At 52.0% G+C, this 21,638-nt stretch overlaps 1 protein-coding gene and 1 pseudogene across 1 annotated transcript in view; one reads left to right on the top strand and one right to left on the bottom strand.

Moving 5' to 3' along the window:
• Positions 1 to 3,866: 3,866 nt before the first annotated feature.
• Positions 3,867 to 21,638, bottom strand: part of Hic2 (HIC ZBTB transcriptional repressor 2) — a 35,918-nt gene continuing 18,146 nt past the window's right edge. Inside the window, exons 2-3 of the mRNA XM_090320161.1 lie at positions 9,348 to 9,446; positions 3,867 to 6,081 (exon numbers count right to left, since the gene is read on the bottom strand). Coding sequence (XP_090176287.1) covers positions 4,257 to 6,081; positions 9,348 to 9,373 — 1,851 coding nt within the window. The 5' untranslated portion in view covers positions 9,374 to 9,446 and the 3' untranslated portion in view covers positions 3,867 to 4,256. The remainder of the gene's footprint in view (positions 6,082 to 9,347; positions 9,447 to 21,638) is intronic.
• On the top strand, positions 19,680 to 20,295 carry LOC150045272 (large ribosomal subunit protein eL32 pseudogene; annotated as a pseudogene).

The following is a 21,638-nucleotide window of genomic DNA, read 5'->3' as shown; positions in this document are numbered from 1 at the left end:
CAGCTATCACCCAATCCCTTCCCCTCCCCCTCGAGGTATTTGAAAATGGGCCAGAGCCCAACCTAGGGCCCCTGGCGGGGCAGGGGGGAAGCAAGTGGTGGGTAGGGCGGGGAGGCTCCCCTCAGCACCTGGCCCCATGGGATCCTGCCAAGTGGAGGGGGGGACCCTGGGGACCCTCCCTGTCCTGTTTGAGGTCTGTTATGCAGCATTTTTGAGGTCAATAAATTACAGCAATAAATAGTAAGGTGAGGTAGGGGAAGGGTTCCTGTAGGAAATTAAAGTGGGCAACTGAAGCTGGGGGCCTCCTAGGAGGGGGTCCTGGGCAGCTGCCACCCATCCCATCTGGAATGTCAGACTAAGGCTCTGCTCAGGTCCCTTGTCATTCCCTCGTTCCTGGCAACCACTTCACAGGTTCAGCTAATATGGAGCCCAATGTGACTGGGGAAATGGAGGGCCTTGGTCCCTTCGAGGGGCATGGCAGTGCTAAGCGCCCTAGCTGCTCCTCTTCACCCAGCCTGAGGCCTGGAGGTGGGGTAGGGCGCTTGCTCTCCTGAGCTGTGCCCTCTGGGCTGCCCAGGGCTCCCCGCACTCCGGAGAGCGGGAGGGCAGTGCCTGGCAGCAGCCTCACCGGATCGCACTCCTGCACGGGGCCTGAGGTCGGTGAAAGCCGCCAGCGTGGTGGCAGTGGCGGGAAGCCCAGAGCTCCCAAATGGCGGACCAGAATCTCCCCCAGGCTGGGAGGCCGGGAGAGCCAGTTTGGGTCTAGATTGTTCAGTTCACAGGCTGAGGTGTATGGCTATGCTGCAAGCCTCTGAGATTCTCATTTGCTTAAAGGTTCTTCTTTTTTTCTTTTTTTCTTTTTTTTGCAATCCTGGAGGAGCCCTTGCAGTGGCTCAATCCTGCGGGAGCAGGCAGTGGCAGAGCCCAGCCTGTCACTACCTGCGTACCCCAAGTCTGAGAAATAAATACATTCATCACTGCACAAACATATTGATACAAAAACAACACTGTTGAGAGTGTTTGCACCGTCTGTGTTGGTAAGACCAGGTCCCCACAGCCCTTCACTGGCTGAGGGGGGAGGCGGGAAACGGACCCACCGGAGTCGACTGAGCTGTGCAAAAGGCCCCACTTTTTGGCTTCAGTGAGACCCTCACATCAATCCCCCCGCCCCCAAGGGTCACAAGCAGAGCAGCAGAGGGAACTGGCCTCTCCCTTGGGGCCGAAGCCCAGACTCGGGTCCTGTGGCCAGAGCTGACAAGAACACTAGGATCTGGCCAGCAGGCCTGAGGCTTAGCGGGCACAGGCCCAAGCTCTTTGGTGCCAGCTGGGTTTGGAGAGGGCGCCCCGGGGAGTTCAGGGAAGCTCCCACCCCTTCCCCCGACCCTATGTCTGCCCAGGTGCCGCTCCAGGGCTGACTCAGGGCCCCCAGCAGAAAGCGAGGACTCCTGGGACTGGCCTTACAGCTGCTGAGGTCTGAAACTGTAAAAGTTTATGTAAACAATGAGATAAATATATTAGTATCTTTTTTTTTCTGAGCCCACTGAGGTTCCATACTCATTCAAAATGTGCTTTGGTTTAAAAAATAGGTTTTGTGAATTTGGATATGAGCTTTTTTTTTTTTCTTTTTTTTAAATCATCATTCTTAAGTGACATCTGCTATTTTCTGTTTCCTGTTTCTCCGAAACATTCAGGAATTAAGTGACTAAAGCAGAGAACTGTAAGCCGCCTTTGCCCCTCACAGCTTAATTTCCTTGTGAGGCTCTTAACATTCTCATTCATTCATTCTCTCTCTCTCTCTCTCTCTCTCTCTCTCTCTCTCTCTCTCTCTCTCTCTCTCTCTCTCTCTGACACAGAATCAAAAGAAAAGGAAACAAAACCAAGTGTCATGTTGATCCCAACCCACCCGTCACCCTTAACATCTTAAATAGGAAACTAGTGTTTTGCTTTCTCATTAAAATACAGAAAAGGCTCCATACAATACTAAGGTGGGTACAATACTATGTCGCACAGACACTGAGTGAGGGGGGCTCTGCTCCCAGTCCCTGAAGTTTTGTAGATAGAGCAATCACCTACTTTCCAATCACCTCACCGATGCAGCTGCCGTGGTGGTGGGTGGAGGCTACACGTGCCACCAGGTGCACGCACAATTCCTGTATGGTACTGCAGTACAGACTTGGTGTCCTGTGGCTTTAAGTGCTGATAGGGTGGGGGTGGCACCCAGGTGTTTCCTCAGCTCAGGTGCTCAAACTGACCTGCTAGAACTGAGATCAGGGGCCCAGACCTCCATCTCCTATCTGACAGGGAGGAGAGTGAGCTCAAGGCTTAGAGGTGCCACATGGAGGACTGGCCAAGAGCCCTTCCGTCCCTTGACTCACTCATTCCCCGAACACACCACTCACCACCCACGTCCCTGACCGTGGCTGTCTTTACTCGGAGGGTCTCTGAAGGGGTGGGATAGGGGCTGACTCTGGATTTTTTTTTTTTGGTCTAAACTTAGAATTGAAAGACAAGAAAAAAGCAGGATGCAAAATGAAGATAAAGCCTGCTGGCCCAGTCCCGAGGCTCAGCAGGCTAAGGGCAACGGAACCAAGCAGGGAAACCTTGGTCTGGCCTCGAGCCTGACCAGGACCCATGCAAGTATCTGAGAAGCCCATGGCATAGGGCAACTCACTGGACCCAGACAAGGCTGAGCCTCTAGGTGTGACCAACTCTCCTAAGAGTGGCCAGGAGTGCTCAAAGGTGCTATTCCATTCCCTGGCCCCACCACAGGAGCCAGGAGGGGCTTTGGCGCTCTCCAGCTCCAAGCAGAGACAGGATGGGGGGGCTCACTTCCACCTTATCCTGGCCCTGGCGGGAGATGGGAAGAGCAGCTCTCTCTCTGTGGCTCCTTTTACTTAAGCGCCTACCACCTGCCCCACACTCCAGCACAGTGAGTAGCAGTTGACAACTTGCCCAAGATGGCTCTGGGGCTGACATGAGCCCAGCTGCTTCCCAAAGGAAAAAAAGCAACCAGCTCACCCTCAACTGCCAGTCACCAAAGTACTATACTGTTGTCATGAATTCAAGAGGTAGCAAAAGTTTACAAGTCTCTCCACCTGTTCAGTGAGGAAGGAAAATGAAGCATCTGTCCACACGCGCAGTGCACAGCACACTCACCCACACACACAAATGAAAAACGCAAGTACCGACGGCCTTGGCAGCAAGTCCGGCCTCCCCCACACCGAGGCCTTCCAGTTCAACACCTCCATCAATGTTACACGGGGAGCGGGAGGGGACTTCTGAATCAAACAAAACAAAACATGTACCTCTAGACAAAGAATATGCTTTGAAAACGATAGGAAAAACGTGTTCTCCTGAGGCAGCCCAGGCAGGGCTCAGGACCAGGGAAGCCTTTGGGCAAGAAGGGCTTCTGGGGCCTGGAGATGGGTTCACTGATGTGGCCCACAGCACCAGGGCTCAGGGAAGGGCGACAGGGCAGGGCAGTTGCCCCAGTTACATTCAGTCTGCAGACCCAGGCTCAGCCCCAAAGAGGCAGAAGGAAAATAAACTATTGTTTGGTTTGGTTTAAAAAAAAAAAAAATTCAAAATTTAAAAAAAAACAAAACAACACAGGGTGGAGGGGATCAGTAGGAATACAGCAACGCAGGCCCGAGGGCTCTTTAGTTGTAGAGAGGTAGGCGGTGGGTCACCCTGACGGTCCCAGCGCCGGAGAGCAGTGCCACCCTGGATAGAGGAGTGAAGGAGCCGCCCCCAAGCACCTGCTCCCCAGAGCCAGGGTCTCACACACACGCACGCACACACAAGCACACGCACACAAGCACAGACAGTCCCTGCCGGGGGGGGGAGGGGAAGGGGGGTCTGCACGAGGCACCACCCATGGTCACAAGAAACAGTGCCTCACTAACATGAAGCGGGCCCCTCTCCCTCTTCTCCAGCCCAGCCTAAAGGAAAGGGACCCGTTCCCACCGGCTCTATGGCAGCCCCCACAGGGCTGAAGCGAGGGGTGGGACGGGGAGGTAGAATGGTCACCACCAGCACCACACACGGGGCTGGGCCTGCAGGCTTCTCTCCTCAGCTTCCCTTGGTACAGACTGTTGATTAAAGCTCTGGGTGTGGGCTGGCTGGGGTGAAGGGGCTGCCAGGAAAGCCTCCCACCAGACCTCGGGCGCAGCCCCTCCCCACCGCACCTCCTGGCTTCTCCTTTGCTGGGTTCCCAGGCGGCAGGTCTGCAGAGGGCACCCCTGGGTCTTTGGCTTTTAGGAGGGGGAGGTGTGCATGCGCAGGTGGCTGATGAGGTTGCGTTGCTGGGTGAACTTGCCCCCACACAGCTGGCACTCATAGGGCTTCTCGCCAGAATGCACGCGCATGTGCTCTGTGAGGCGGTACTGGCGAGTGAAGCGCATGCCACACTCATCACAGGCAAAAGGCTTCAGGCCTAAGTGGCTCCGCATGTGGCGCGTCATAGTGCCACGCTGGGTGAACATCTTGCCGCAGATATTGCAGGGGAAGGGCCTCGTCAGCCAGTGCGTCTTCTCGTGCTGCCGCAGGGTGGCCGGGTCCTTATAGGTCTTCTCGCAGACGGAGCACTTGAAAGGCCGGGGCTCGGCTGCATAGGCTGTGCTGGGCGCCGACAGATCCTCAGCTTCCTCCTCGGCACCCCCGCTGCCCGTCTCATAGGCCCCCTCCTCCTTGATGAACAGCTCCTCTTCCGTGTGCGTCTCCACGTGAGCATTGAGCTGCTCAGAGCTGGGAAAGCCCTTGGCGCAGGGGATGCACACGTACAGGTTGTCTCCATATGGCACCGTCTCGTAGCCTTCCTGCCGGTACATGTAGTGAGCGCCAGCGTGCCCACTGCCCCCCTCACTCCCGCTCTGCCCACTGTCCTCGCTCCCCTCCTTGCCATTCTCTTCTTCCTCCTTGCAGGGGTATGGGAGCTCCCCATAAGGCCCACTTGGGCCACCAACACCACTGGCCAGAACGCCATTGGGAACTGTGTCCCCAAGCCCCTCGCTCTCTTCACCAGGACAGGGGCCCTTGGGCCCTATTTCTCTCCGCTCAAAGGGAGACCCAGAAACGGGCTCCTTCTTGCTCCATTCCTTCTTTCGGGATGAATGGCGGAGGCTCTTCCGGGGCTGTGCACCCGGGCCCTCGAGCAGGCTCAGGTGGCTGTCCTCATTATTTTCCAGATCCATGGGCTCGTCAGGGACGCCCCCCAGCTCAGTGTAAGAGGCACTGTTGGCAACAGGTGGGACAGAGGCTGACGGGGGTGAGTCGTGCTGGCTGTCACTCAGCTGGGCTGGGTCATCAGGGGTAAGATGGGGTCCAGGAGTTGTGGGGGGCAAGGGTGGGCTCTTCTTGGACAGGTCTAGGCCCAGCTCCTGCTCACAGCCCCCACTACTCCCATTAGTGCTGCTACTACAGCCTGCTAAGCCCACCTCCCCGCTGGCGGAGCAGAGGCCCCGGCCCAGGCTGTGTGTGCTCTCCTGGGTGGAGCTACCGAGAAAAAGCTCATCATCTGAACCTTTGCGCTGGGGCAGTTCCTGGGAAGACTGGTGCCCCTTATGTCCATCCACAAGCCCTGGGTATCGAGCCTGGATAACAGAAGCTGTGGACAATCGTTGGCTGCGGGGCATCCGCCCCATGCCAGCAGCCCCTACCCGTCCAGGGCCAAAGGGCTTCCCTGCTCGCTTGAGTTTGCGACGGCAGAGGGCTGCCAGTTCTGGCAGCTGGAGGTAGCTGGCGGCAGTGAGGAGAGTGCTGAAGTTGGGCTCGGCTGGCTGGTCACTAGGCAGCAGCTTGCCTGTGTAAATGAAGTCCAGGATCTGCTGGAACACTGTGGAGCTGACCATGTCCGTGTCGAGGCTGATGAGGTTGTCGTGCAGGACCAAGGACTTGAAGTAGATGCTGCTGGCAGCCAGGACATTTTTGTGAGCCCGGAAGACAGAGTTCTCCACCATGATGATGACGTCACACAAGAAACCCTTGGTTCTCTGCTGGTTCAACTGTAGCAGGAGCTGCTTTGAGTGGCTGGGCAGCTCCATGTCCGGCCCCATGTCCCTGCGCCCTGCCCACGGGCACCACCTGTGGGCAAAAACAAGCCTGATTAACTTGCACCAGGGCCCTGAGGCAGAGTGCAGTTCTCAGGAGCACACAGGGCCCTCCGCACTAAACTAGCAGAAGGAACCCACTCAGTCCCACCTCTTCCCTGTGTGCAGGCACCTTCCGATGGTCTCCTCACTGAAGACTCAAGCTGTCTAAGGACAGAGCTGTCCTAACGTGAGAGGAAATGGAGGTGAGCATGATGAAGATGCTAAACAATTAAACTTGGCTTTGGATTTGACTTCATGCCTCGGGCTACTGCCTCCACACTAAAAGAAGGAGCACTCACTGGAAACCTTAAGTAGGGGAAGTGAAGGTGGCCAGCAGGCGGCAATGCAATGAGAACAGACACATCTCAAGGCCACAGGAGTCCAGTGTAAACTTAGTCCTGCCTGTATGGAGAGTCCCAGGGCTGGTCCCCCCAGCTTTCCAGAACAGCTAGAAAAATTAAGACTTTCACGAGTAAAGAGTTCTTTTAAAATATACTGTGGAGGTGGGGAGGGAAATAGGGACTAAAACATGAGAAGGGGTATCAATGTGTGAGAAATAATGCACCTACTACCTGACAAATGTAACTGTAACCCCTCTATATGTTACTCCAACCAAAAAAAGAAAAAGAAAAGATTCACTGTGAAGTGGCCAGTTAATTCAGTTAGTTAGAATGTGGTGCTAATAAAATAAGACTGTGAAGTATCTGGGCACTGGTGGGTCACACCCATAAACCTACCTACTCAGGAGGCTGAGGTCCGAGGTTCTAAGCCAGCCCAGAAAAGACAAATCCACCTCATAGTGGCTCATGCCTGTAATTCTAGCTACTCAGGAGGCTGAGATCTGAGGATCAAGGTTCAAAGCCAGCTCAGGCACAAAAGGACCTGAGACTCTTTACATTCAATTAACCTCTAGAAAACAGGAAGTGGGGCTTAGCTCGAGGGTGGTGAGGTAGCCTTGAGCTGAAGAGCTCATGGACATGCTCCGGCCCAAATCCTTGAGCTTCTTAGTTCCAGTTAACAAGCAAAATGCTGAACTAGAGGCATAGTTCAAATGCTGAAAGTACCAGCCAAGAGTTTAAAAAGAGCAAAACTGGGAGGGCCCGAGTTCAAGTTTAAGCCCCAGTACCGACACAATAATAGTAACAAAAGAGGAACTGGGGCTTGGCTCAAGGGTAGGGCAGTAGACTTGATCTCAAGAGCTCAGGGACAGTACCCAGGCCCAGGGGTAAGGTGGTTAGCCTTGAGCTGAAGAGCTCAGGAACGCGTCCAGGCCAGTTCACGCCCCATGGCCAACACAAAAAAGTTTCCCAGGCAGGAGTTTGGCCTAGTGGTAGAGTGCTTACCTAGCTTACCTAGGCTGGGTTTGATTCCTTGGTACCACAACATAGAAAAAGCTCCAAGTGATGCTGTGGCTCAAGTGGTAGATCTCTAGTCCTGAGAAAGCCCAAGAACAGTGCTCAGGCCATGAGTTCAAGCCCCAAGACTGGCCAAAAAAAAAAAAAGTTTCCCAGTCAACATAGGTTTTCCAATTTGCCAAGAGTCCAGACCCTGGTCCCCATATACAGCAGCCTCTTCCATGGCTGCGAGTTCTTACAAGCTCACTTCCAACTATTTGGGCCTTGCTCCAGTGGAAGTTGGGTACTGTCTCAGCTTCTGGACTTCTTAGACATTAGGAAGGGCTGCTGCTGTCTGGGCTTGGGAAAAGCATCCAGTTGGCCCTTACCAGACAGACTGGCACAGACACTAATTAAAGTCATTAGGTTATAAACATGCAGATGCCTCTGGTCTCTCCAGGAGCGCCCAGGCTGCTGACCCAGCGGTGGGCAGTATGCACGTGGGGTCTGACCACAATTCCCACCTGCCCTCAGCCAAGCAGAGAACCCTACAGAGAGAAGAATGAGGGCCTGGAAGTTACTGTACTATAGGCCCTTCCCAGAACATTACTCAAAGCTGGCTTGAGTCTCCATCCACCACCCCAACTGAGAGCATTGGCAATGCCAGCCCTATCCTTTCACCCCTGACAGCAAAAGAAGTCACTGAGTTCAAGCCTGGGAATCCTTGCTGCCTGGTAGAGCCCAGGTACGCACTGGTCTCTGGAACAGGAGATCATGGAATTGGATATATTCTACATTAACTCACTGCTGGCAGTAATCGGAGAGGACCAACTGAACCCTTCCACATATGCCTCATCATTTACAACTGAATATGCGGCCTAGTGGTAGACTGCTTGCCTAGCACGCACGAGGCCCTGAGTTCGATTCCTTGGTACCACATACACAGAAAGGGTGTGAAGTGTTGCTTCAGCCCTAGAGCTAGAGGGCTAGCCTTGAGAACACCTGAGGACAGTGCCCAAGTCGCTGAGTTAAAGCTCCAGGACTGGCAAAAAAAAAAAAAAAAAAAGCCAGGCATGGCAGCTCATGCCTGTAATCCCAGCTACTCAGGAGACTGAGATCTGAGGATCGAGGTTCAAAGCCAGCGCAGGCACAAAAGAACTGGTAACTCTTATCTCTAACCTCTAGAAAATGGGAAGTGGGATTTGGCTCAAGGGCAGGGCGGTACCTTCAGCTAAAGAGCTCAGGGATAATGCCCAAGCCCAGAGTTTAAGACCCAAGACCAATGACCAAAAAAAAAAAAAAAAAAATCTGTAAATAGTTCAACTGTTTCTAACCACCATCACTCAGGGTATCTTCTACACCATCTTCTCTCTTTCCACAACACAATGCTCACTCCAACCCCACCCCTGCCTTTGCCCAAATTTGTAGAAAAAGAAAACCCCCTAACAATCACATCCACGCTGTTTCTGAGCTCACTGTGAGCACCTGGTGGGACCCGGCCTGGTGGGACACCTAGGAATGGCTCCTCCTGTTTCTTGTTATGCCCCAGCTGAAGCAACTCCCAAGGGTATTCAGAGGCTGGAGACTTCGGGGATCATTCTTCCTCCACCCCCTGGCCCTTCAATCAGCCAGGTGGGACAAATATTTGGCTTTCATGTGGTGCCCTGGACCTGCTCTACCCTAAGCTTGGCAAAGGAATGAACAAAGAGCAGAAGAACCCATGTGCTCACAGCAGCCCCTTGTCCTGGGTGAGCCTGAGCCAGAGCAGCTGGCCCCAGGAGTCCAGCACGCTGTCCTAAACGGTGAGCACAAAGGACTACAGGCCAGGGAGAAGCCTACCCTTCCGGCTCTGAGCTGCCCAGAAAGCCCCAGGGGCAAAAGCAGGCCAGAATTCTCCCTCCCCCAGGCCTCTCCCCTGGCCTACCGGAGTGCCAGGGGCCCAGAAACCATGTGAGCAGCAGCCGGCGGGGGGTGACCTCCTTGAGCACGTGGACTTCCTGGGGGTGCATCAATGCCTGGTCACCTGGGGAGAAGAAGACAGACTACTAAGACAGGTACCAGTGAAGGAAGGCAGAGAGGGTCCACGAAGGAGAGGCGCCGGAGGCCCTAATCCTGCTTCCCCCAAAAGATCTATGGTCTCAGGGCAGGGAAGTCTGAGAGGCTCAAAGACAGGTCTGAGAAGCTGGGCAGCAACTAACCCCCAACACACACTGGAGATCTGGGATAGCCCAGGGGCCACGTAGGCCTGGAGGAGGCTGGTGGCAGGCACACAATTACAGGCAAACTGAGGGGTGGTAGGAGGCCTGGGCAAGGCCCTTCCTAGGCAGGCTACATTTACATAACAAAGGTCAAAATTGGAGCCACTTGTGCAAGGGCTATTTATAAGAACCAGTCTCAACCGCTTCCCCAGACTCCCCTCACCCAGCCCAGCCCCTCCAGCCCAGTTGGACTACCAGACCTCCCCTTTGAGGCCTGAGGGCTCACCCCAGCAGCAGGCTCAGTCTTTCAATACCAACCCACGAAAGCCACTGACAGCTGCTGCCAGAGGAAGGTGGGCTTCCCCCCACCCCCCAGCTCTGAGTCCAGTGGGAGGGAATCCTGAAACTCTGGGACCCCACATTTCACACAGACTTGACTGGTCTCCCTTGGAATGGAGCCAGAGTTGGGGGAAGGGGCCTGCAGCAGCTTCAGACTTCCCCCCACCCCACCCCCAGGGCCAGAGAGGCTCAGCAGGTCCCTCAGGAATGTGGCCAGACCCGGGGTGCTGGCCTAAGGCTAGGAGGCCTGGCTTCATGCTGCCAGCTGTCTCTTCAGCCCCTCGCACAGCTCCCCTCTCTGGGGGAGGGGAGCGCTAAAGGGAGGGGCACTTACTGGGCCCAAGTTCCCACGGAGGGCCCAGGGAGCTGGAGAATCAGTCCTAAATTAGGTATAGAGGGCCAGAAAAAAAAAAAAATCACAGTAAGAGCTGGTCCTAGGCCTATTACCCAGGTGAGAACAGAGCACAGTCAAACCTTTAAAGGGGAACAGAGGTGAGATGAATTCTGAAGACCACAGGAAGGCACAGTACACAGCTGGGCCACACAGATGTCCACCACGGGCCTGGGCCAACTGCTCCCCACCTGGCTCATCTCACTACCTGGGCTCAGCTAGAACTCTAAGATACTCAGTGCCTTCTGCATCGGCATCTGCCAGTCCCTGCAACTAGGACGACAGCTCCTGATCAGGGTCACGCCAGTTACTAGATACTGTGCAGGAACTAGGTGGCAGAACAGGCTGTGTGAACAGCTAAGCACCTAGGGAAAGGAATGCTCTCTAGGGGTGCCCATTGCCTGGCCATACCTGAAATCTTCACCAGCCTGTTAGGCTGGGGAACTAAAGGTCTCCTTGCCAGAAAGGCTTGGAGCCCTCCGCAGAGTTCACAGAAAGCATTGCTCTTTTCTTCCTAATCCAAATGACAACAGCCAGAGATCTCTGTCCTACCCATTATCCACTGGGCATGGAAACAACGAGCATCTGCCTTGAAAAGGCCACAGCGTGGGGTATTGGCAAGCACCCGGAAACATAGCTATGGGGGTCAGCCCAGGAAAAAACAGCCCTAGCAGGAGCCACTTAAAGATGGCAGAACTGTGGACACAGGCTAGAACTTGAAATGTACAGCAGTGGGACATAATTTTCAGGAGGCTGAGTCCGGAGATGTGGCACATAAGTTCCTATAGTTAGGTAGGGAGCCTGAGCTCTAAGCTCCCCCCTCCCACCCCATGAGGTGGCCCCAGCTCAGCTGACCACAGAAGACAAAGAAAAGCTCGAAAGTTGGTGGAAGGAAGAAAAAGACTGGGCTACTTTCCCAGGCCCCCCACTAGATATTAGACACCTGTTCTCCTTTCTCTCCCTTCTTCATCTCCCCTAATGGACAGGACCAGGACTAGACAGGCTGGCAAAACACTCAGATGCCCCAGTCTGAAGGGAGCCAGGTCAAATGTGGGGATCAAAATTCAAAATCTAAGCACGCATCAGTGGCTCCTGTCTGTAATCCTAATCCTAGCTACTCAGGAGGCTGTAATCTGAGGATCGAGATTGAAAGCCAGCCTGGACACTAAAGTCCATGAGACTCTTATTTCCAATTAACCATCAGAAAACTGGAAGTGGCGCCGTGGCTCAAGGAATAGGGCAGTAGCCTTGAACTGAAGAGGCTCAAGGACAGTGCCCAGGCCCAGAATTTGAGTTCAAGTCCCACAACTGACAAAAAAAATTTTTTTTTCAAAATCTGAAGTTTATTTTCTTTTTCTTTCTTGGACCTGGGCACTGTCCTTGGGCTTTCTCAAGGCTGGTAGTGCTCTTCCACTTGAGTCACAGCATCACTTCCACTTTTTCTGTGTAGGTGGTATTGAGGAATTGAACCCAGGGCTCTGCGTATGCTAGGCAAGCACACTACCACAACAGGCCACACTCCTGGCTCCAAATCTGAACAATTTCTACTAAATAGTATCACTTTTTTTTTGAGGGGGGGGGGTGTCAGTCCTAGGTTTGAGCTAAGGGCGTGAGCACTGTCCTTGGATTCTCTCAAAGCTAGAGCTCTCTAAATGGTATCACTTTTGCACCAACATAACATGGTCATTTCCACAAGTAAACCTTTAAGATGAATGCACACTTTTTGAAGAAAAAAAAAAGAGGGGGTGGGATCGAGAGTGTGGCCTAGTGGTAGAGTGCTCCAAGTTTGAGAACACAATGATATACATATAGTCATTGGCTTCGCTGAGCAACTGACCGCTCAGGGAGAAACCAAATCAGAGCAGGCTTTGAGGGTTCAACAACCTGGCACTAGACAGAAGGTACTTTCTAAACCAAGGGTAGTTCTATCTTGCTCAAATTCTGGATGAAGATAGAAGGACCCTCAAAAGTCATTAAGGTTGGGCCAGGAGTTTGGCCTAGTGGTAGAGTGCCTGCCTAGCATGCATTCCTTGGTACCACATACATAGAAAAAAGCCGGAAGTGGTGCTGAGGCTCAAGTGGTAAAGCTCCAGTCTTGAGAAAGTCCAAGAACAGTGCTCAGGCTCTGAGCTCAAGCCCAGGACTAGCAAAAAAGTCATTAAGGTTGCGCTTAAACTTTTCATTTGTTGTTTTTTTTTTTTTTTTTTGGGGGGGGGGTGGTCCAGTCTCAGGGCTTGAACTCTGGGCCTGGGCACTATCCCCGAGCTCTTCAGATCAAGGCTACTACCCTACCCCTTGAGCTAAGTGTCACTTCCAGTTTTCCAGTGGTTAATTGGAGATAAGAGTCTCAAGGTCGGGGCCGGGAGTTTGGCTTAGTGGTTAAAGTGCTTGCCTAGCACGCATGAAGACCCGGGTTCGATTCCTCGGTACCCCACATACATAGCAAAAAGCCAGAAGTGGTGCTGAGGCTCAAGTGGTAGAGCTCTAGCCTTGAGAAAGTCCAAGGACAGTGCTCAAGCCCAGGACTGGCAAAAACAAACAAACAAACAACAAAAAAAGAGTCTCAAGGTCTTTAGTGCAAGTGCTCGTTTTGAACTGTGATCCTCAGATCTCAGCCTCTTGTGTAACTAGGATTATAGGCGTGAGCCACCAGGCCTTTGGATATTTATTCTATAGAACTATGCAATGAAACAAATCATTTTATTTCAAATGAGATCATCCAACTCCAAAGTGAAGTTTTTGAGAAGACATTCCCAAATCAGCGACTCAGCACAAAGCCTCCCCTTCCTTCCTGGACACAGCAGCAGCTAATACTGATTGGGCTCTGCCACAGGGCCTAACACACATGAGCTTCATTACTGGACTATCAATGAGCTGGCAACCCAGGAGCGCACGTGCTGTCCTCATGACAAACAGAGTTCAACAAGGAAAGAAGACCTGAGATGGGTCAGCTGCAGTGGTGGGCATGGGAGCATGGGAATCCCCACCGACTGTTGGTTTTTAGTTTTTAGTTCATCCAGTGCTATTCAACTTCAATTTCTCAATTAGTCTCAATCTCCCCGCCACCATTCAAGTCCTGGGGCTTGAACTTAGGGTCTGGGCATTGTCTCTGAGTTTCTTTGTGCTCAGGGCTAGCACTCTACCATTTGAGCTACAGCGCCTCTACTGGCCTTTTCTGAGTTTGGATAAGAATTTTCTGGACTTGGGGCTGGGAATGTGGCTCCGTGGTAGGTAGTGTTTGCCTAGCACGCACGAAACCCTGGGTTTGATTCTTCAGTACCACATAAACAGAAAAAGCCAGAAGTAGCGCTGTGGTTCAAGTGATAGAGTACTATCATTGAGCAAAAGAAGTTCAGGGGCAGGGCCCAGGCTCTGAGTTCAAGCCCCAGGAATGGCAAGCAAAAGAGGAGGTGGGGGGGCGAGCTCAGGAGTTTGGTCTAGTGGTAGAGTGCTTGCCTAGCATGCAGGAAGACCCAGGTTCAATTCCTCGGTACCAAATACACAGAAAAAAGCCAGAAGTGGTGCTGTAGCTCAGAGAGTGGTAGAGCTCTAGCCTTGAGAAAGCCCAAGAACAGGGCTCAGGCCCTAAGCTCAAGCCCAGGAATGGCAACCAAAAAGAAAAAAAAAAAGAAGGGGGGTGAGAGGGAAGGGGAAGAGGACAGGGAGGAGGGGGATGGGAGAGGAGGAGAGACAGGGGAAGAGAGAGGGGAGGGAGGGGGGAGGGAGGGAGAGAGAGAGAGAGTGGAAGGAGGAGAGAGGGAGAGGAAGAGAATCCATTTCTTCGACTTTCCTGCCTGGTCTGGCTTTAAACCACAATTCTCAGAGCTCAGCCTTCTGAGTAGCTACAGTTAGGAGTGAGCCACTGGTGCCTGGCTCATTTCTCAGTTCTTAAGGGCAACCAGGAAACAGCAGCTCACAAAAGCAGGGGCAAAAGTGGCACAGGTCCTTGTCTTTCATGTAGCCGGGTAGGTCCAGTCTCCAGAAAATAAGTCAAAGCCCCAGAACCCCTACCCAACTTGCCTATGCACCAAAGACCTCCAAGTCTACCCACAAACACATATCCGAATCCACCCACAAACACATATTGCCCAAATAGCCAACGATGAGGACAGATGACACAGACTTTACTTCCCAATCTTACCTGTCTCCTGACCCTCAGAAAGAAACTCCAGTGGGAAAATCACCCATCCCATGAGGGTAGGGGGGTGCGGAGGGGGGGCAAAGTCCCCACTTGCCTCGGTGTCATTTCAGTGTCAGTCCATGTGGCCAGCCTTTAGGGGCTGGAAGTGATGGGAAAGCTATTTCAAAACTTCTCTTCCCAGGGCTCTACAACAGGAGCGTACCAGAACCTTTCCACAGGTATGAGAGGTTTTAAGATAAACTCAATCCCTGCTTAAGCATGAAATTGAGAACAATTTCACCCCTGCCAATGGGTGCTGCCCCCAACTCAGCCTGGACACCCACCTTGCCCAGAGCCTTGGTCTTCAGAAACAGCACTCAGCACTGCTCTGGTTCTTGGGCCTCTGTGCTTCCCTCTGAACACCAGACTGGCAGTCCTGCTTCTGAGACAAGAACTCACCCAACACCCACCTCCAGGCCCAGCAAGGACCAAACTCAGGGTGTGGTTTCAGGCCACATGATCCGCCTCACCCTTCTCCTACTCAATGCCTGATCCCTGAAGGCAGGAATGAGCCCTCCTGGAGGCATCTGAGGGCACCTGGACTGGAATTCCTCATGTCTCACACCCACCCAGGAGGCCTGGTGAAAAGGGTAAAGGCCAGGGAAGGGGGCCCACGTCATTCAGCCCTCCAGAGAACCTTCTCATCCTGCCCTCCACCCCGCCCACATCACTCACATCCCCAGAAGGGCAGTTTCTGCAGGAGGCCTGGGGGCATTGAGAATCTGCTGCTCAGCCCACCCTAAAGAGCAAAATAGCAGCCTCCTTACACTTTAACTAACCCAAGGTGGTTGGTTTCCTTGGGAAAAAAATGTCTAGCCAGAAGTAGGAGTGAAAGAGGAACCCTACAGCTGGCACTGAGACAAACTGAAAGTGCTAATGCCAGGTGGGAGGGACAAGTCATGCTAGCCAAGGATCGCCACAGGGCAAATTGCAACCACCAGGCAGCTTCCATACCCCAAAGGTTTAAGCACCTATGACTAGTGTCAGAGAAGGCTCTGAACCTGTCACTGCTGCCCCTAAACCTGAATGTGAAAGCAATACTGGCCCACTACCCAGACCAGAATCACTACTCCTACTATGGTCACCTCAAGCTCTGGCCTTGGCCCCTCCCAAGTCACGGAAGACTGCCTAAAAAGGACAAAACAGTTCAGGATCTAAAAGAGCCCCAAGGCCCAGGCCCCACCGTGAGCCCAATCACAAGCCAAGGACTCCATTCGGTCTTCCAGTCTAGAGTACTTTTTCTATAGCCCATGCATGTGAGGGAGACAGCCACTGAACAGGTCCAATATCACTAGAGCCTCCCATGGGCCAGAGAGGAGTTAAATATACATTTGCTTGCAGACAAGGAAGGTTCTTGGGGGTTAAGGAATTTGTTCACCAACATTAACAAATAGGTAGCAGAGGACCCGAAGCCTGACTCAGAAGCTGTGGTTAACTTTCCCCACTTCACTACTGAGGAAGATATTTAACTGCGGGGCTGCTCCTACACCTCAGTGCCCCCTGCAGAGCTCATTCTAGGCACTGTTCTCCTTGAACTTAAGGACAGGGCACAGGCAGGCCAGTAGACCTCTTCTATCAAGTGACAAATGTCGGGCCAGCCGTGCAGCCTGCTTTGGGGGCAAAGCTGTGCCCAGAGCTCCCTTGGAATCACTCTGACCTCCTCTGTGACCTCCTGCCCTGCCCCTTAGGCATGGGTTGGTGATAGGTGTGGCTCACTGCTCTCAGCAGGCCCAGCCATGTAATCCATCCAGGTTTTGGATGCTGGCCAGTCCTCCTGGCTCTCCTCCCAGACTGGCCTCCTGGAAAGCAACAGGCTCAGAGAATGCCAGGAGCCTGGCCCTCCCTCCGTTGCAGCTTCTGCAAAATCAACACGCAGGATCCACTAAATGTACTAGTGATACAGTGATGTGGACCCAACCTGCCTCCTCCTACGCTCCCAAAGCCAGGTCTGTTTTCCCCAGGGAGAGGCAGCACTCGCCCCAGCCAGACAGCCTACCCAAGCCTGCCCTGAAATACCAGAGGGCCCCACTAGTACTGGTGTGGGGGAGGGGCGCACACGCTAGTACTAGACTTGCAACTCAAAGAGCCCCATGCTTTCCCTTGGCTTTTCCCACCATTTGAGGCACATCTCCACTACTGCTACTAGTACCTTCTTGGTATGCACTTTAGGATGAGCTGTCTAGGCCTCTGATGATCTGTCCCCAGGTGTGGCTTCCTCTTGGGAATGCCACATGTTAAGAAAGCTGAAGGGCTGCTGGGAAGGAGGCTGGTAGTAGGATCGACACTACCCCAGTCTCTGGGCCCCCAAACCTTGCTCACCCTAAAGGCATAGTCTTCCTTTGCTTAACCACCCCTAGAAAGATTGGGGCCAGGGTCTTGGGTGTGTCCAGAAGGGCTCCAGGCCTGGCCCATTCTGGCTGAAAGTTTTGAGACAGGTTAAGGCTACGCCTGCTACTGGGGAGGGACAGATGAGTGCTGCTTGGAGAAGTGGAATAATAATTTAAGACTGTGACAAGTATTACAAAATCAAACTTACCTCAAACTCAAGTCCCCACACTGTCCTGACCCCAGGAGGGCCTGAACTATGGATTAAAAAGACTTACTGGGAGCAAGGAAAGGAGTCTTGAGAAGGTCATCCCAGGCAAGAATATAAGAACGGGGGAGGCAAAATAGTTGGGGGTGCGATTCCCATAGGCCTCTCCAGCCCCAATCTTCCTGATTTAGGTTGTGGTCCAAGGGCTAGCACCATCATCACTGTGAGATAATGAGACATACAGATGCTAAGGCCCTACACCTACTAGCCAGAGCCTGAACACCTGAGCTCTTTACTACCTAGCCCAAAGCAGCTGGGTGCTACCAATGGTTCATAATTATAATTCTAGCTACTCAGGAGGCTGAGATCTGAAGATCATGAGCTGAAGCCAACTCAGGCAGGAAAGACCATGAAACTCATCTCTTAACAAACTACCAAGTGGCTCAAGTGGTAGAGCACTAGCTTTGAACAAAAGAAGCTCAGGAACAGGAACCTCACACTGAGTTCAAGCCCCAGGGCTGGCAAAAGAAAAAAGAGGAGGAGGGAGGGAGGGAAAGTCAATACTCAGCAAACAGTGAGTGAGTGCTCAACTGAGGCCTCAAGTGTAAAGAGAAAGCCCCAAATAGGAAACACAATTCCTATGTCACAAGCCCACCTGGTGGTGACTATAAACCTATAAATGGTGGACCTGGAACATGAGTCAGTGAGGCACTATGGGTACAGGTACCACAGAGTAGAGATGGGACAATGGTGGGGAGGGTGGGTTGAGGAGTCTGGGCAGCCAATCATACCCAGGTGGGGGGGGGGGGGTTGCTTTGCAAGGAAGACAACATGACAACCCGAGAAGGTGCAGCAAAGAATACAGACATTCCATAGGCAAGGAGTTAAAAGGGCACTGGGAAGCCTGGGCTGCCCAGCTGGAAGGGACTATCAAGATCATCTCACCTGCCTGGGGACATCCTTCAAATGAGATAACTGAGACCCACAGGGAGGCACATGTCCCAGCTGAGTCATGAAACTGCAGCCACTTACCCCAAGGCTCTAAGAGCCAGACTCTCAAATTGTATTTCAAAATCAACTCTGGAAGCTAACAATTTCTTAGGCCAAGGAGGGACTCTACAGAATTAAAGCTTAACAGCCCCCTCACCTACACAAATAAGGACTAAAGCAAGCTGGTATTGAGGAACCACTGCTTGCCCATGACAGTATTACCTCTGGCTGAACAAGACTGAGGTGGCATGCAGAACAGAAATCAGCAAAAACATTTTTAAAAAATTCCATGCCCAAGTATGAAAATAAAAACAATGAAACTTGTTGAAATGGTTTTAAGGAGGGGAAAGGGAAGCTGGTTCAAGCCTGTGAAGTTCAAAGCCTGAGTAGGAAGTCCATAAGACTTTTATCTTCAACCACTAACAAGCTGGAAGTGGTCTGGCTCCCACCTGTAATCCTAGCTACTCAGGAGGCCGAGATCTGAGAATCAAATTCAGCCTGAGCAGAAAAGTTCCCAGGAAACTTTTTTTTTTTAAAGAATTTTTATTATTTATTTTTTTATTATTATTATTATTATTTTTTTGCCAGTCCTGGGCTTGAGCTCAGGGCCTGAGCACTGTCCTTGGACTTTCTCAAGGCTAGAGCTCTACCACTTGAGCCTCAGCACCACTTCCAGCTTTTTTTTTCCTATATGTGGTACCGAGGAATCGAACCCGGGTCTTCATGCATGCTAGGCAAGCACTTTAACCACTAGGCCAAACTCCCGGCCCCCCAGGAAACTTTTATCTCAAATTAACCACCAGGGAACCAGAAGTACTACAAAAAGAGCTTAGGGAAAAGGGCTTAGAGGAAGGGAGGGAGGGAGGGAGGAAGGGAGGGAGGGAGGGAGGGGAGAGAGGGGAGGGGAGGGAGGAGAGGAGAGGGGAGGGGAGGGGAGGGAGGGAGTCTGGCACAGTGGATCAAACATGTATTCCTAGCTACTCAGGAGGCAGAGATCTGAGGACTGCAGCTCAAAGCCAGATCGGGAACAAAGACTGTGAGACTCTAATCTCCAATTAACCACTAGAAACCCAGAAGTGGTGCTGTGACTCCAGGGGTAGGGCAGTAGTCTTGAGCTGAAGAGCTCAGGGACAATGCCCAGGCCCAGAGTCCAAGCCCCACAACTGACAAAAAAAGAAAAAGAAAAGAGAGGAAGGGAGAGAGAGAGAAAGGAGAGGAAAGACAGAAGGAAGGAAAGACAGAAGGAAGGAAGGGAAGGAGGGAGGAGCGAGGAGGGAGGGGGAGGGGGCAGGAGGGCAGGCAAGCAGGCAGGCAGTGAGGCCAGGCCTATAATCCTTAACTGCTAAGAAGACTTAGATCTAAGTCAATCTAGGCAGGAAAATCTGTGAGACGATCTCCAACTCAAAAAAGCCAGGAAGTAGAGCAAAGGCTCAAATGGTAGAGTGCTAGCCTTGATCTAAAAAGCTCAGGCACAATGCTCAGGATTAAGTTCAAGCCCCCTTCTCCACGCCCCCAACCACATGCACAACAAAAGCTGGAAGCTGTGGTTTAAATCTTAGAGAGCCAGTCCTAAGCAAAAACTAAGGGACAGTGCTCAGTCCTCAAATTCAAGCCTCAAAATGGGGATGGGGAGAGAGAAAGGAAGATTTGGAAGACAGGTGAGTTTCATCAGCATATATTGTATGTATGTGAATGTTACAACAAAATCCGCCTTGTATAACTAATGTATGCTAATTTGGAAACAAAGCAAATGCTAAACTACATAATAATCAAGACTCTCAATGAGCTAAAATAACAATTCCCAGGGATAGAAGAAAAAAGAATGTATTTTAAGGTAAGACTAGAGGGTAGGTCCTGCCATCTCCAGCTGGGCATCAAGGCTGCCCTCACACCTCTGGTGAAGCCCAAGATCATCAAAAAGAGGACCAAGAAGTTCATCCACCACCAATCAGACCCATAGGTCAAGATTAAGCAAAGCTGGCGGAAACCGGAGGGTATTGACAACAGGGTCCGGAGGAGATTCAAGGGCCAGATCTTGATGCCCAGCAACAGCTATGGGAGCAACAGGAAAACAAAGCCCATGCTGCTCAGCGGCTTCCGGAAGTTCCTGGTCCACAACGTCAAGGAGCGGGAAGTGCTGCTCCTGTGCTGAGATTCCCCCTCAATGTGAGGAAGGAGCAGCCCAGCTAGCCATCAGTCACCAATGCCAATGCCAGGCTGTGCAGCGAAGAAAACAAATAAGGCTCACATACACCTTTGAGTTGTGCTTAAACCACAAAAACTGCTCTCTGGTATTGCCTTCAAAAAAAAAAAAAGACCAGAGGGTAGGGGATACAGCTCAATAGAAGAGTGCTTGTCTAGGCAAGTTCTTTCAGTCCTGGAGCTTGAACTCAGGGCTTGGCACCATTCTTGGATACTTTCTGCTCAAGGCTATTGCTTTGCCACTCGAGCCACAGCACCACTTCCAGCACCACGTCTGGCTTTTTCTGTGTATGTGGTACCAAGTAATCAAACCCAGGGCTTCGTACATGCTAAGCAAACACTCTACCACTAGGCCACATTCCTTGCCCCTATCTCTTGCAAAACAAATGAATAAGACCATTACTGCTCCCAAGAAAATAAAAGAATTCAAAAACCAGGCTGAAAGCCAGGTACCAATCGTTCATGCTTACAATTCTAGCTACGCAGGAGGATGAGATCTGAGGACTGTAATCTGAAGCCAGCTTGGGCTAGAATGTCCATGAGATAGATGAGACTCTCATCTACAATTAACCACCAAAAAACCTGTAAGTGAAGCTGTGGCTCAAGCAGCAGAGCACTAGCCTTGAGGATAAAGCTCAGGGACAGCTCTGAAGCCTCCAGTTCAAATGCCAGGACTGGGGGAAGGAGGGGGAGGAGAAGCTGAGGGGGGGGAGGGGGTGTCACTCCTGCAATCCTAATTGATCTGAGGAAGAAGATTCAAAGCCAGCCCTGGCACAAAAAGGACCTGAAACTCTTATCTCCAATTAACCTCTAGAAAATAGGAAGTGGGACTTGGCTCAAGGGTAGAGCAGTAGCCTAGAGCTGAAGAGCTCAGGGACAATACCCAGGCCCAAGGGTAGGGTGGTTAGTCTTGAGCTGAAGAGCTCAGGGACTGCACCCACACAGAGTTCAGGCCCCACCAAAAAAAAGGAGGGCAGAGGGAAAGGAGGAGAGGGAGGGGGAAGGGGGGGAAGGGAGGGAAGTGAAGGAAGAGAAGGAAGGAAGGCCTAAATGGACGGACAAAGGGTGAACAAATGCAGCAGTGGTGCTCACTAGACACTAGGCTGGAAAAGAACTAGGCAACTTATGAGTTGGAAATGGGAGGAAAAACCGGGGAGCAATAGAGGGAACGGGTGACATTGCCCAAAGAGAGATATACTCTTTACCTTATTTATTTAAGTGTAATTCTTTTGTGTATCACCTTTATAATTACAATTTTAAAAATGAATAAATAAGGGGCCAGGAGTTTGGCCTAGTGGTAGAGTGCTCGCCTAGCATGCACGAAGACCAGGGTTCGATACCTTGGTACCACATACATAGAAAAAAGCTGAAAGTGGTGCTGA

The sequence above is a fragment of the Megascapheus bottae genome, chromosome 28 (assembly GCF_031878675.1).
Source record: "Megascapheus bottae isolate mThoBot1 chromosome 28, mThoBot2.hap1, whole genome shotgun sequence".
NCBI lineage: Eukaryota > Metazoa > Chordata > Mammalia > Rodentia > Geomyidae > Megascapheus > Megascapheus bottae.
Note: the sequence above shows the minus strand (reverse complement) of the source record. Positions and strands in the feature narration are given on the sequence as shown.